This window comes from Haliotis rufescens, unplaced genomic scaffold, assembly GCF_023055435.1.
Source record: "Haliotis rufescens isolate VD_foot unplaced genomic scaffold, xgHalRufe1.0.p SCAF_93, whole genome shotgun sequence".
In the NCBI taxonomy this organism is placed as follows: domain Eukaryota; kingdom Metazoa; phylum Mollusca; class Gastropoda; order Lepetellida; family Haliotidae; genus Haliotis; species Haliotis rufescens.
The window spans coordinates 166,060-182,500 of NW_025964387.1; the positions used below are offsets into that span (position 1 = coordinate 166,060).

Genomic DNA, 16,441 nt, shown 5'->3' on the forward strand with positions numbered 1-16,441 from the left:
ATCAACACGACTAGCAACTTATCAACAAAACTAGCAACCTATCAACACGACTAGCAACTTATCAGGAAGACCAGTAACTTATCCACATGCTTTGAATTGACTATGCAAGACCAGCCGTTTGAGAACATTTTCAATACTAAAATGCATACTCGACAACCAGGAAAATTAAAACGGTTCGCTAAGATAAAATTTTATTCCACTCACTCATTGACAAAGGGCTGCAGGGGAAAGAACTATAACCATATTGTCAATGAACGCACGAAGGGTAATAAAAATCTGAAACTGTAAAAAGCATTGTTTTATAGTTTCAAAACAACTGGTACCTCCTGTCAGATGTTCAAAGTTTAAATAAAGTAACAAATTACATCTAAAATTCACCGGTAGAAATGGTTAGTTCACTGTCGGATGTCAGATAAAAAACTTAATTCCTTTAAGTATCATGGGGTGGGGTGGGGTGGGGTGGGGTGGGCTGAGTTGGTGAGAAGAATGGCCCTGCAAGTTTTCCAACCGACAAAATCAACTTACCTGGTTTCTCAACGTAAATATTTTTTAACTTAGCGAAGCAAAAACTCCGATCCTCTATTTATTCATATGCTGTTACGAGTTGTCATGTAATACATACGGTATTTCAGCGAGGTGTTGGGGTTTATCGTCGCCGGCAATAGTGACAAGTCCTTCTGGTACAATGCGTAAGATAGAATGGCAGATTTGATCTATAAAAATAACTACAGATGATTTTCAACACCAAGTATATAAACTTCAATCGATAAATGCCTGACGAAAATGGTCTCTAAACTGAGGACTTCAACATTTTCAGAATTAAGTTGTCTTTTCTTTGTTTTTGTTTTGTTTGGTTGGTTGGTTTGGGGTGTGTGTTTTTGTTTTTTGTTTTTTTGTTTTTTTTGTTTTGTTTTGGTTGTTTGTTGTTGTTGTTTTGTTTGTTTTGTTGTTGTTTGTTTGTTGTTGTTTTTTTTGGGGGGGTCTGAAAACTAAAGGTATTAAGTTTGTTTTATCCTACATGAAACTGGTCGTTACTCTGCTGTATATTGTCAATATGCATGATCAGCTGATGGTGTTTAAGTTTGGCATGACGCCAGCACCGCCCACGCGTCTTCGCCCCTTGACGTGTCTCATCTCACTACAGTTAACTGCCAGTGCTGCCGACTCATTCAAACCTTTTGAAACCCCAGAATTGCTATGGGGGATTGCTTTGGCCATTAGATCGTAGTCAGGCGTTTTATGTTTTGCTGTGACCATATATAATATTCAGTACAGAACAGACTGTTTCACTGTGATTAGGGTTTCATGTTAATTCTTTGCAATTTCATTTAGTCATCACAGTCATGAGGCAAAGCGCCATATTGTCACGCGAGCATGGTGCAGTATAAATTAAACGATTTTTTAAGCAGTATGAAAGTGTTTTCTTGTAGTTCCATTTTGTAAATGTAAACTTTCAATATGACATTTATCAAATATTTATTCAAATCAGTTCTTAAGTTGCAACGTCATTGCCATTGCAGAATACAACTTGGTGCTACCCCGACTGGTCTGATCTATCCAACAACGGGCCCGTGAGTGAGTGAGTGAGTTGGGTTTAACGCCGCCTTTAACAGTATTCCAGTTATATCACGGCGTGTCAGCTTAATGTGGAAAGCCCAAAGTGATGCAGGTCTCAGACCACGCGCTTAGTATGGTGCTGACAAACCTAGAAACATAATCGGGGCGAACCAGGATTCGAACCCACAATCATAGGTTTCTGGCGTGCACAAGGGACGCAACTCTGCACAGCGAATCGACTGGGCCACTAACGGGGTCGGGTGTTCTAGCTCGGTAACTCGGTTGACGCATGTCATCGTAATCTGATTGCGTAGATCGATGCTCATTATGTCAGTCACTTGTGGTCGATTATTTACAGACCGCCGTCATATAGCTGGATTTGTTAAACAAACAAACCAAGACACGGGGCTAGTTCCAGGAAACCGTGATATAGCTGTAACGTTAGTCGCGCAAAGACGAGACGGATATGCGCTTGCTCCCTTAATCGTATGCACTTCGATAGGCACTTGGAACCTCTTCAGTTTTCTCCTACCTGAGGTGAGAACTGCAGTGCATGGAGCTTTATGGCATAGCGTATAGAGTTGCGCCCCTTGAATTTATATACTATGACAAGAACGACTCGGGTCCACGTTACCTACAAAATAACTCGGAATGGAGTGGTGATATTGCATGTTTTTTGTTTGTTGTTTAACGCCGCACTCAGCAATATTCCAGCTCTATGACGGCGGTCTGTACATAATCGAGTTTGGACCAGACAATTCAGTGATTGACATTATGATTATGGGCATCCATCTGCGCGGAATGATATAGTCGGAATTGTACAATAGACAGACTATATTGTTACAGACGTATATACATCTCTACGTCTTTCATTATTAGCATAGACTTAATTCTTATGATTATGGAAAGGGGTTTTGAGGCTTTCATCTACCGCAAGGTAAGAAAATACACCTTACATGTACATAAAATGTCAGATTAAACCAAGGCTCTTCCGACATGGACACTGATGTAATATTAAATAGAAGCCACGAGACCCTCTCCATTATCATAAGAAATCTCCGCATTGTATGATTCCGCAATAAACGTTACCTCATGTTTCTGATAACATATTAAAAATATAAACATTAAAATTATATAACATGGGCGACATCCAATGAATTATTTTACCTCCGGATGTTCCCCCAAGGTATGTTCTTGAAATGACGTCATAATGTTTCAAAATTGAAAGCCAATGATTAAATATCACAGCATTTAGGTCCTTCTACCTTGGCGAAGAGATTATCTTGGCCTTTCAACATTCTTAAAGCAAGGTTGTTAATACTTATAGAAGTAGTTTCCGATCAGAAAATCACCATAAAGAAAAAATGATTTTCGAAAAGGAGACGATGTGTCCTCTCAATATATAATCAAATTGATGTGGCCTTGAATAATAATTAGCTAAGAAACATGCACACCCTAGCCTACAGACAGCCGCTCACTACTCGCCCCAAGAAGGAAATTAAACCAAATTAGGACAGACACGTAATCTGAAAACCTCAGACGCAAATACCAGATCGCAAAACTGGTATCAATATTGCCAGAAAGGCAACAGAAGCAATAGCAAAATGCGGAATGAAACAAATTAATTTTTATAACCAACCTTAGATTAAAAATAAAAATTATTCAAAGCCAAAGAACAAGATATGACAAGGACCTTGATTGGTCAACTGGAAGAGGCAAATTTTGATATCATGGAAATGAAAATCTAAACATATTGTGTTGCAATTTATGACGCATATTTTTACCACAACTTACTTGTTTTCTTGTGTGTTTTTTTTTTTTTTTTTAAAACGTTTTTATTGTTCCCAGAGTTGTAGATTAGTACAGTATTCCGTCAAAGACATATTTCGGATTGCATAGAATGGCACAATACATTCTTTTAAAAATTAAAGGGTTGTGTGGTTTATTTTGCATCACTTGCAATGACATGGTATAAGTACGGCTATAATGTGTGAAGGAGCCGATGCTTTCAAAGTTTGTCAAGTCTTTGCTTACATCTCTTGAGCCAGTGACATGAGCATGTTGAAATGAAAAACGATTCCCGAAAAGTTCACAAAATCACCGTTTTAACACATTTCAATTTTGCCACTGTATTTGATGTCACTCCAGAACTGTTATGATTATTATTATTGATATGAAGGGATCCGTTAAAAGAACTTTCCTCAGGTGGATTGTGAAAATCTACTTGTCCAAAAAGAGTCCACATCACATCTCGTTATTTAACTAAACGTTTAGATTGACCATCTAACGGATCGACATTTTTAAACTGTCCCGTCTGCTAGTCACTGTGTTTGTTTCTTTGTTTGTTTAACGCCGCACTCAGCAATATTCCAGGTATATGACGTCGGCCTGTAAATAATCGCGTCTGGACCAGACAATCCAGTGACTGATATTGCGATCCACGCCCCACGCCGCCCCGAGTCTGATCACCCGATCTATTAAAGCGCCCCTCTCGACCCCCATGTTCGTGGGGACCTAAGTGAACCCGAAATTACCAACAAGGTGTTGGTCAGTTAACACAATTTCCCTGGACATTACATACTAGCCATAACTAAAAGGATTTCTGTCTATTTTGATCAAATGGAAGCCTTTGAGAAAGAGTTGTGTATTTATGTTATACATTGTCAAGATCATCTATATGACATAGAATCACGGTCTTTAAAATTCTGTACTCATGAAAATATACTACTCAATATATATGAAGGAAACCCAATCCTTTCATTTTACTTTCAGATATGCCGTGACTGACTCACTATAGTTGACCGCCTCCGCCGCGTCATACCAAAACACGTTAAAAGATGGTACTTGTTGTTACCCTGTATGCCGCTCGGCATTAAGGAGCAAGATGAGGTGAGGTGAAATGGGCCTTAACGTCGCGTCCAAGATTATTGCACTTATATAGCGACATGCATGCACGTGTGTGTGTTTGTGTGGCTGCTTGTACTAGTCCGGATTGATGCCGATTTATAGTGCTAGCTCACTGAGATACCATGCCGCAGTTTAACATGAATATCCCACTCAGACACAGTATACTGATTCCGAGCCGACCAGTCCTTGTTTTAGCCCCTTAATGCCGAGCGCCAGACAGGGTAACAACAAGTACCATCTTTTAACGTCTTTTGGTACGACGCGGCCGGGGATCGAACCCCGGACCTTCCGCTCTCCGGGCGGACGCTCTACCACTAGACCACGGAGGCGGTCATATTAAGGAGCAAGGACTGGTCGGCTCAGAGTCAGTATACTGTGTCTGAGTGGGGTATTCATGTTAAACTGCGGCATGGTATCTCAGTGAGCTAGCAGTATAAATCGGCATCAGTCCGAACTAGTACAAGCAACCACACACAAACACACGTACATGCACGTCGCTATATAAGAGCAATAATCACTAACGCGACGTTAAACCCAATTTCACCACCAACTATAGTAATTTGAAAGAATCGTGTGGTCTTTGTTTAGAAGTATGCATTAAAATTTCGACGTGGAGGTTTAAGCTGAACAAAACACATGATATGATTCATATATAAATTGTCCTATTAACATAGTTTGTAAATTACGCATGAAAATGTCACTGTGTCCACAAAAAGGAATCAATAAGTCCGCAGCACACCACGCATCGCTCCCTGTCAGGAATCTGAACACAACAAAGCACTGATGATGTTGAAATGAAGCATTGCTGATGGTGAAATGAAGCACTAATTGAAGGCTAGAAAGCAATGAAGGAGTAGCATTCATTTAAAGGTACATACCCCAATGTCGTAGAATTTCGTAGGCTCAAAGGAGAGAAGAGAGTATAATAAGAGCATGAGAATAGAACAGGAATGTGTCTGGTCACGCCAGAAAGGCAACGCTGTTATATAGGAATGGATTCATACAGAGCTTGAATGTTAAACAATCAGATGGGCATGGACCTTTAAATAGCTTGATTGTGATTCATTCATTCATTCATTCATTCAGCAACCCAAGCTTGTCGTAAAAGGCGACTATGCTTGTCGTAAGAGGCGACTAACGGGATCGGGTGGTCAGGCTCGCTGACTTGGTTGATACATGTCATCGATCCCAATTGCGTGGATCGATGCTCATGATGTCAATCACTGGATTGTCTGGTCCAGACTCGATTATTTTACAGACCACCGTCATATAGCTGGAATATTGCTGAGTGCGGCGTTAAACAACAAACAAACAAACAAACACTCACTCCAGGCCTTCCCTACACATCACACTTATGTGTGGCGCTATATCAAAAGCAGCGTTAAACAACGTCTTCCTTCGTTCATTCATTGTCTAAACTTTTAATCGAAATACCCATACACTTACTCCCTCGTTCTATTCGTCGATACTCGAATCAATACCATTTCCAATCACGTATTAATTTTGTCCACAATGTGTATAACGACATTAAGATAAATTAAGAGACATACGCCTAACATAAAACACTGATTTTATAATATTCTGTTTTCGAATTAGATAAGAAGGAAACAAATATTTAAGAGCGTAGAGGTAATTCTCGTTGCAATTTTTTGTGTTTTTCATTACAGAAATCAATCTTGGTTTTAAAAAAACTCGTCTGTGTGAGATTTTATCCTCATTTAAAAACAACATTGGACCTAATTTCCATCAAGAGAAAAAAACAACTTCTTTTGTTCAACTGAACAATTTAATCAGGAGGCAACCCTCAAGTGATGAGAATCTTCTACATCAGCTACGCAATATACACAACACAACTGAGACTGCGATGGGATAGTAATGGCTCGCTGATACGTACGGAAGCCTTTTAAGGCCGTTTGTTTTTTGTTTGTGTTTTCTTGAAATTTCAAGATACTGAGTTGAAATTTCAAGATACATACTTAGTTGAAATTTCAAAAAAATGAGTTGAACTTTTAAGATTATAACTTGAAATTTCAACTTTGTATCTTGAAATTTCAACTAAGTATCTTAAAATTTCAAGATTCTAAGTTAAAATTTCAAGATGCTATGTTGAATTTCAAAAAGTTCAACTTAGTATCTTGAAATTTCAAGCAAACAGTTAAAACCAAATGGCCCTAAAAGGTTTCCATGGATACGTACTAGCGTAGAGGATATGCATAATATATTAGGTCAATCTTGAAACGCGGTGTATTTTTTAAAATAATTTACATTTAAATAAAATTATTGGCGGAATGGTTGCGGGTCAGTTGTTGACTGCCACAACATTTTCGTGATGAGTAAGTGTGCGTTTGCTTTGTTTGTATGACAGCGATCTGTAAGTGATGAAATCTGGATCACACAAACCAGTGATTTATATTACGAGCAACGATCCATGGTGCACGTTGACATGCTATCAACCAAGTCGCTAAATCTTGAAATTCATTAAGTCTCCTCGTACATGAATGGGTACTAATTCTAACCTTAAATCCACAGGGGGAATGAAAGCGAATGAGTGAGTTGAGTTTTACGCCGCTTTGAACAGTTCACTTATAACACGGAGCGTCAGCTTAGTGCGAGAAAAATCTGAAGTGATGTAAGTCCGTTTAGTCGCGAGAACAGCGTTACCAAGGATGAGAATCAAGTGAATCTAGTATTCGAACCATGATTACCAGATTCTGACCTCAAAGGGGAATAACACGACAAACCAAGTTTCACCACCTTAAACCACTGCGACAAACACGATCCCATTTTCTTGGTGTATTTGATCCCTGCCCTCGGTTAACATTGGTAACAGCATTACAGTAAACTACGGTTATAACGAACACGCTTATAACGAACTGACGGATATAACGAACTTACTTTTTGGCCCCGACTACTTGCTGCAGTCATGCTGTATATGTACTTATAACGAACTACGGTTATAACGAACTAAAATAAGTAGTCCCTTTGAGTTCGTTATAACAGTAGTTTACTGTATATCAATTTGATACGAGTTGGTTTTTATTGATTACCTCCTGGAAACAGCTGAGGCTCGTGATCAACTTTATATACTCGAATTAGTCATCAGGTGGGTATTATTTAGCTCGCAGCGTTCAAACTGTATATTTGTTTTGTGTAATGGAAGTAGGGTGTTTAGTTGTTTGAAGCTGATAACGTGCTGTAACTTATTCCAATGAAAATATATATTTCAAAGATTAAAACATATGTGGCGGTTAATTTGCCAGAAGCCTTTTCTAATTACAAATAACTATATACAGAGACGAGAGGTAGGATAGCTGCCAGGTTTCATGTTCTTGTAGTGATGTGTAGTGATGCATCATTGTTAGAACACCGTACAAAATGTCATTTATAGACGTCTTTGAAGCATACAATCACACTAACAAACACGGGCGGTCGGGTAGCCTAGTGGTTAAAGCGTTCGCTCGTCACGCCGAAGACCCGGGTTCAATTCCCGACATGGGTACAATGTGTGAAGCCCATTTCTGGTGTCCCCCGCCGTGACATTGCTGGAATATTGCTAAAAGCGGCGTAAAACCATACTCACTCACTCACTAACAAACACACAAACAAATGGTTCCTGTAGGTAACCTGAGAGTGTATGTATGTCACTGTGCTTGTATAATATCTGCTGATAACTCGACACACGGGGGCGGTGAGGTAGCCTTGTGGTTAAAGCGTTTGCTCGTTACGCCGAAGACCCGGGTTCTATTCCCCACATAGGTACAATGTGTAAAACCTATTTCTCGTGTCCCCCGTCGTGATACTGCTGCATAACTGCTAAAAGCGGCGTAAAATCATACTCACTTGCTCAGACTAGGACTACGCTGTCATTGCCATAACATTTTTTCACTGACCAGTAGCTAAAGTACTTAAAATCATTTTTTTATTAGTTATATTCTTCACTGAGTACCTCAATTTTTTTTAGTAAGGATAGGATTAATGGATGAACAACTTTATTACAATTAAGAGCGACGTGTCGGTGTAGGTTCTAACACCGTTATCAAGCAAATGTTAGAACCTACACCGAAACGTCGCTCTTAATTGTGATAAAGAAGTTGTTCATCCATAAATCCTATTCTTACTATATACTCCTTAACTTCTTAATGCCTTTCAAAGAATGTTTTATTGACTTGGTAATTTAATTTTATTTAGGTATTTTAATTGTCAATTGGTTATCATTTATTGGTATTAGTTTATTAATTTGACATTTTAATTCGTCATTGAGATATCTAAATGTACATTGAATAGTTTTACTGTTCATTGGGAAGTGTTGCTGTTTATTGGGGGTTAGTTGTTCATTGACTAGTTTAATTATTCTGTGAATTTATCATTGGACAGAGACGGCATCCGTGGCCTAGTTGATAGAGCGTCTGCCACACGATTATATTGTGGAAATTTTAGACATGTCGTTTCTGAGCGCCACAGCATCTGCTCCGAAAAGGGTGTACTATCATAAGCATATTTATGTTCCGTGTGGGGTTTCTTTCGTAACGAAATTTACGAATCAAGGTTTTAAGAAAAAAAATAAGCCGAATAGGTTTCGAAAGCAGACATCTGATTGGTTCAAGAACCCACGAATACAATGGACGGGAGTGGGGGGTGGGGGTGGAAGGGGGAGGGTGGTGCAGGGGTGGGGCGGGATGTATGGTCGTAACAAAAATACACACAGTTTAATGTTATCATAACGGTTTACACACACGGGGAAGGCTTATATCAGTCTCTAATCCAGATTAAATTCGTTAGTAAATCTATTGTGGGCGTGGCCGTTAAGGAGCTGGCCACAGGGACGTACCTTAATAGCTGTCTCTAATGACTGGCTCTGAAATTGACATTAGAAATGACTAGACAACGTCATTGTTTGCACACATGGTAGGTTATGGTATTGCAAATCACACTTGTTTACGGCATACATGACATTGTGATGTTAAGGTTTGCATTGGGAACTAATTTTATACGTCTATGTTATTGGGTGTTTCCATATTGGCCTTGTGTTTTCATATTGACTTGAGGCCGTCTTGGCCCGAGCAAGGCAATGTAGCCTGTCGAGTTCAGTATGACTTAGCGGAGACCATTAACAATACCAATGTGAGTGAGTAGTTGGGTCTTAAATCAGTATTCCAGTTATCTCATGGCGTCAGCTTAATTTGGGAGGAAAGTCTGAAGTGATGCAGGTCTCAGACGCTTACCACTTTGGTGAAACCCACGAGCACGGGTATGGTGCTGAGAAAACAAGAAAAATAATTGGGGCGAACCGGGATTCGAACCCACTAAAATAGGTTTCTGGCCTGCCGAAGGGACGCAACACGGTACAGCGATTTGCGGCGCCTTAGACGACTGGGCCAACCCGCCAATATGAAAACATTCTTTTAATAATATATTTATTAATTGACTACCTAAGTTATGTTTCCAAGTAGTACCAGTCAAGTCGAATGTATCCAAAGTATTATGTCTGAGAGATTATTGATAGAATGTGAATGGTTTGATAGAGTTGAACTCATGTCCATTGTCTCGGTCTGAGTAGTTCAAACAGTCCCCACCCATTCTCTAGCGGCTACTAACGTCTGTGTAAATAAAACCCACAGCAACCCGTTTATGGTCAGAGAACCGAACCGAAAAGTAGTTCACTTTGTTTTGGAAAATATTTGTTTGTTTGTTGTTTAACGCCGCACTCAGCAATATTCCAGCTATATGGCGGCGGTCTGTAATTAATCGAGTCTGGACCAGACAATCCAGTGATTAATATCATGAGCATCGATCCACGCAATTGGGATCGATGACATGCATCAACCAAGTCAGCGAGCCTGACCACCCGATCCAGTTAGTTGCCTTTTACGACAAGCAGAGTCACCTTTTACGGCAAGCATGGGTTGCTGAAGACCTATTCTACCCCGGAATCTTCACGGGTCTTGGGAAAAGAGATCAGAATATTGAATATTGTATACTGAAGGACATTTATAAATAATTCACTTTGGCCTTTTTGGAAATGTCGATGTTTTGTGATAAGACATATCGGTCGTCATTCCCATTGCTCTATGTTCGACTAGATGATGTTACTTCATGTACTGGTACGTAATGAGAGGTATTACCACATTCTAGTTATATCAAGGCATGTCAGTTTGATGTGGGGGAAAAGCCCGAAGTGAAGCAGGTCTCAGATGTTTGCCACTTTGGTGAAACCCAAGAGTGATGCTGACAAACCTAGAAACATAATCGGGGCGATCCGGGATTCGAACCACAACCATAACCAAGGGAGGCAACTGCAGAGAGAATTGCGGCGCCTTAGACGACTGGGCCACCCGTGGCCCCTAGTGATCATGAACCAAACTAGGAGGTGTGCGGGGACTGAACCGTTTTACTGTGACTAACACTGACTCCACCAGTAGTGTTTTTGTTTGTTGTTTAACGCCGCACTCAGCAGTATTCAGGCTATATGACGGCGGCCTATAAATAATCGAGTCTAGACCAGGCAATCCAGTGATTGACATCATAAGCATCGATCCACAGAATTGGGATACGATGACATGCATCAACTAGTTAGGGATCCTGACCACCCGATCCCGTTAGTCGCCTCTTACGACAAGCATAGTCGCCTTTTACCACAAACATAGGTTGCTGAAGACATATTCTGACCTAGATCTTCAGGGGTCCATGCAGTAATGAACATGATGAATTCATCTGCATCATTCGTTCATGTGAACGTGTATATAATCTCCATAGTATCGCTGAAGCATCTGTTATGTATGACATATTTCAAATACCATAGGCACAAAACCCAACGAAGCTTAAACACCATCCAAGGTATTGTGCATAACATACATCGATTAATTTCAAATTATAACACTAAACACATACAATCAGGTAATGTCTGATGCCACGGTTCATTGCCAACAGCGTGAATTGCAATTCAATGAACGGGCTGCTGCAGAGACTTCGGCTGCATCGGATGACTCAGAGATTGTTGTGTGCGCAGCTCGGGCCACTTTTGGATCAGTTCCAAAATTTGAGCATTTAATATACTGAGCAGCAAAAGAAAATACACCTCTCAGTTGACTTTATCATGTGTTTGATTTTCAATTGAAACTATCTTAAGTTAGCGATGTTATATTAAAAAATGAACAGTACTGTCGCTTTGTCAGCACTCAAAGAATACTGCTACTTGGTTATATTTTTTTAAAAATAATTTGATTTAAGCAATTCGCAAAAAAAAAAACAATTCGCAAAATACACAACTGTTGATGGTTATCTTAGCTTTGAAAATAGTTACATTTTTTGGCACATATTTACAAAATTTCAAACGTGGCAGGGGTCATGTTGCTGATTCAATTCTTCTGATTGGATGCACATAACAAACTTTATCAGCAGTTCTTTCAGTTTTCAATTACATGTAAATACATCTGGATATAAAGTCGTTATACTATGGAGAAGTGGTATTAAGAACCAAACTTCACTCATAACCGTCACTGACACCAAAGAATTCACATTTAATTTCGTCGTGGTAGAATGGTGACTAACATACTGTGTCTTCAATGTAGAGCTAGGTTACCTGTAGATTTAACCGTGGTAACTGAATTTGAAGCTTTCCAAATTCATTGTAGAATTTACATAACATATTTATGCCCACGTTTTGGGTCAAGCGTTAAAATGGAAATGAATGACACGGGCCAAACAAAACTATTCACATTTTTAAATTTGATCTGAAAAGTAAATAAAATTTGTTCTGGCAGCGTAGGAGCTCTTATTATTAACTCTAAGTATTATATCTTTTCAAAACGTTATTTATTTCAGGACCCGCTCTTTCTTTCATGTGAGCTACTAGTTTAAACATATTTGTTTCCAAATGAGATGCAGATGAGGATTAATTTGAGAATTGGTGTATTTCTTTACAGCTTCGCGGACTTATCCGTAATCAGATTAAGAAAGAATATTCTTATCCTGTGTTTTAACCAAACTGACTACCTCGTTGTGCTCGATCTCCTTCCAGCTATTTGTCTGTCTGTCTGTCTGTCTGTTGTTTAACGCCGCACTCAGCCATAAACCAGCTATCATGAGCATCGATCCACTCAAATGGGATACATCTATCTGTCGGTCAAACGTCCTGAAGTGTCTCAAACACTATCAATAACCAGCGTAACATTTTAAACGGTTTAGTCATTTCTGTGAGGAGAGGTGAGGCGCAATGGGGTCTAACGTCGCGTTCAGGATTATAACACTTATATAACGATGTTCATGATGGTGTGTGTGTTGATTTTATAGTGCTAGCCCAGTGAGATGAGTGCTGAATTTTAAAATTTTAACATGAATACCCCACTCAGACACAGTATACTGCTTCCTAGCCTTCCAGTCCTTGTTTAGATCCCTAAATGCTGAGCGCGGCAGGCACAACAACAAGTACCATTTTTAATCGTATGTTGGTGTGACGCGGCCGGGGATCGAACCCCGACCTTCCGCTCTCCGGGCAGACGCTCTACCACAAGACCACGGAGGCGGTGTCGTCATTTTTGTACTTCACAACTCTAACGGTCGAAATCAGAGACCTTGTAATAACTCGTATTTTCAAAGCGCAATTTGTTTTAGCCTTGAATGAAACTCGGACTGGGTTACAAGCAAACACACACTACGATGCTAACTCGTTTGTATGCACTTAAACATTGTATGGTTAACATGGATTGGGTTATATAGCTACAGCTTTCTGAAACATTCCATAAGCTTCATGCAAGCATACTGGTATGATTGGACATGAATTGAAACACACCATCGAGATCTGATGGCTAAACGTCACGTTGTTCTGATTACAAAGCATGTATTTACCGGACCAATCAAACACAAGCCCTGCAAATTCCTTTGCCCAATCCAAATTATGCAATTATAACATACCCGAACCTGCCCTACACGCATACACTTTAAACGGAAATGAATCAATCAGAACAACGTGAGATAAACACCACTGACGACTGAAACAGGTCAACGTAACATGCGCTGATAAATCATGCTTACCTTGGCTCCTCTTGAAGACGAAGGATCCTGTAAGAAGGTCCACAACCTGGACCTGTACCGGGTCCAACATCCAACGTTATCCTTGTCAGCCACCGGGTCTTGAGTGGTGGACAACTTCCGGTCATACTCCAATTTCTCCAGTGACCTACTTTGGGTTTTCCAAGTGTTGTACTGAGTCCAACAGCATCTCTCAATGTCCAGCTCATCTATCCCCCAAAACGTCAGTTCATTCTGGAGGGAGGGGCCGCACATATTGGAGGGGATGTGCAGCTCCCCAGTCCTCAAGTAATTCAACACCGACCCGAACGCCATAGGGTCCCGGTCAAAAAAGTAATCCCCCGTATCAGCACGGTAAAACTTTCTCATCTGGTTGTCGTCGGACAACACGGAATTCTTAAGTCGCCTGAGCGTCGATCTGTACGTCTCAAACAGATGACCGCCGACGTTGATGACGACGGTTGCTCGGGAACGTCGTCGGTGTTGACGTCGCTTGGGTTGTCGATAATTCTTACAATTGACGTTCGTGCACGTGTGCTGCCTGCTACTCTTATCGTTTGCATTATCGTCCGTTGTGAGCATACTTGGCGTCTTCTTGTCGTCCGGGCACGTGCACCCAGTGACGCTGGTGTCGTTGTTGTCGTCATCGTCATCGGCGAAAGTTAGAGTAGCTGCTGTAACCTTTGACGATCTGTTGGAACTGCTTTTCCTATGTAAATGCCAGTCGAGGCCACCCTGGGGGAATGATGGACGTCTCTGAAAAGACAAGAGAGCGTATGTTGCCATTTAAGGAAGTCTAATATATTTTGTTCCTGCGCCTCAACTCGAAAGCAAATTTCTATGTCTATGAAACGCAGCACGCATCTTCATCAACGTATTCAACACGACAGAAGAAGAGATTCCCAGTGGTCACTGAAATATATGCATAGAAAGTTCCTCTGGAGAAATGTCTCCATAGTGAAGTCCATGTGAGGAGTGATATATGACTCCGGTATTCTGCTATTTAGCTTACACGTACTGCCCGCTTAACGAACCGTTCATCTTGTCTGTGACGTAATTCCAACAGACAATCAATGCATCGTCATTGTTTTCGCTTTAACGGTCAGCGAAAAAGCGACATCCATGGCATTAAAAGAAAACCGACACACTTGTGGGTTGAACAATGATGGGATAACGAACAGACGTCAACGGATCCGCCAATACTCAGCTCACAGCTTTAAAGACCTCCAAACACAATTCCGTGTAAATAAACAGTCGTCATCATACGGAACTACAGTTGCATTAAGTTGAGGAGTTCTTCCCCGTACAGGCAAGTCCTGTGTTTTGCTGTCTGCCCATCCAGCATGATCAAATCCCATGCATACGTTCCATCAATGCATTATGTCATTACATCGTTATGTCGCAGATGTCCATGCAATTAATAATACTCTGCAAGGCGCCATTGTTGTATCGTCTGCAGCGACTGAAGCAGACGACAACCATAGAAGATAGCGGGTCCCATTATTCAATACACAGACCACCGAGTGGGTATTTAACCTCTCGACAGAAAAGTCATGTTCCTTTAAGCACACATCAGTGTGATCCGATCGCTGGAACAGACAAACACCTAACCCAGTCTTGGTAGATCCAACGTGAATGACAAATACCAATGCTTAACTAAAACATCCTTTCCGTCGCATTCCTTTCAGTATCGGAACATTCTATAAAGACTTGTCCAATTTCAATAACACCATAGACAGGATGGTACTCGCGCTTGCAGACCACTAGACCCACAATGCACCAGACACTGACTGGGACCTGTCCACTTATCCCTGAGCGCTATTACAGAGTTGGACGGCTCACATGAAAACCGTTCTCCTATGATGCAAATGGGACCTGTCCATAATTTTAAGCTTGCACAAACGGTTTAAACAATTGTATTGCCAGTTGCCTGCTGTTCAATCATAATATGTTTATCCGTTCATTTTCAAACAGACACACATGTTATCGTTTTCGTCATGGCATAAACATGTTTATTTCACTTTTTAATTAGAATATAATATCAGAAAATAATTCCTACATTGCTAAAAAATTCCCATTTCGCCCGAATCGCTGAACAACGATCTGATTAAGTTTCTCGAAATAATGATTACTTGAAAACCACGGCACAGCTGTGGATACAATTGAATACGTACCATTGCAAAACATATATATATATATATATATATATATATATATATATATATATATATATATATATAGTGTTATTCAGTGTTATACAATGTTCCCGTATATATACACAATGTAAACAGTGTATATACACACACAAGGTATATATGTTAATGGTATGCATCATGTTCCCACATGTATACAGAAGGTATACAGTGATAAATGTATGCAATATGTTCCCGTATATATACAGAAAGTATATGTTAAAAGTATGCAATATGTTCCCGTGTATATACACAAGGTATAGCGTTAAAAGTATGCAATATGGCCCCGTATATACACACAAGGTATAGCGTTAAACGTATGCAATATGTTCCCGTATATACACACAATGTATAGCGTTAAACGTATGCAATATGTTCCCGTATACACAAACAAGGTATAGCGTTAAACGTATGCAATATGGCCCCGTATATACACACAAGGTATAGCGTTAAACGTATGCAATATGGCCCCGTATATACACACAAGGCATAGCGTTAAACGTATGCAATATGTTCCCGTATACACAAACAAGGTATAGCGTTAAACGTATGCAATATGGCCCCGTATATACACACAATGTATAGCGTTAAACGTATGCAATATGTTCCCGTATATACACACAAGGTATAGCGTTAAACGTATGCAATATGTTCCCGTATATACACACAAGGTATAGGTTAAACGTATGCAATATGGCCCCGTATATACACACAAGGTATATCGTTAAACGTATGCAATATGGCCCCGTATACACACA

At 40.1% G+C, this 16,441-nt stretch overlaps 1 protein-coding gene across 3 annotated transcripts in view; it reads right to left on the reverse strand.

Moving 5' to 3' along the window:
• The window catches only part of LOC124131998 (potassium voltage-gated channel protein Shaw-like), a 104,504-nt gene that overhangs the window by 9,508 nt on the left and 78,555 nt on the right, over positions 1-16,441 (reverse strand). For all 3 annotated transcript variants that reach the window (XM_046495556.2, XM_046495557.2, XM_046495555.2), the window contains one exon: positions 13,495-14,247. In XM_046495556.2, the coding sequence (XP_046351512.1) occupies positions 13,495-14,247 (753 nt within the window). The remainder of the gene's footprint in view (positions 1-13,494; positions 14,248-16,441) is intronic.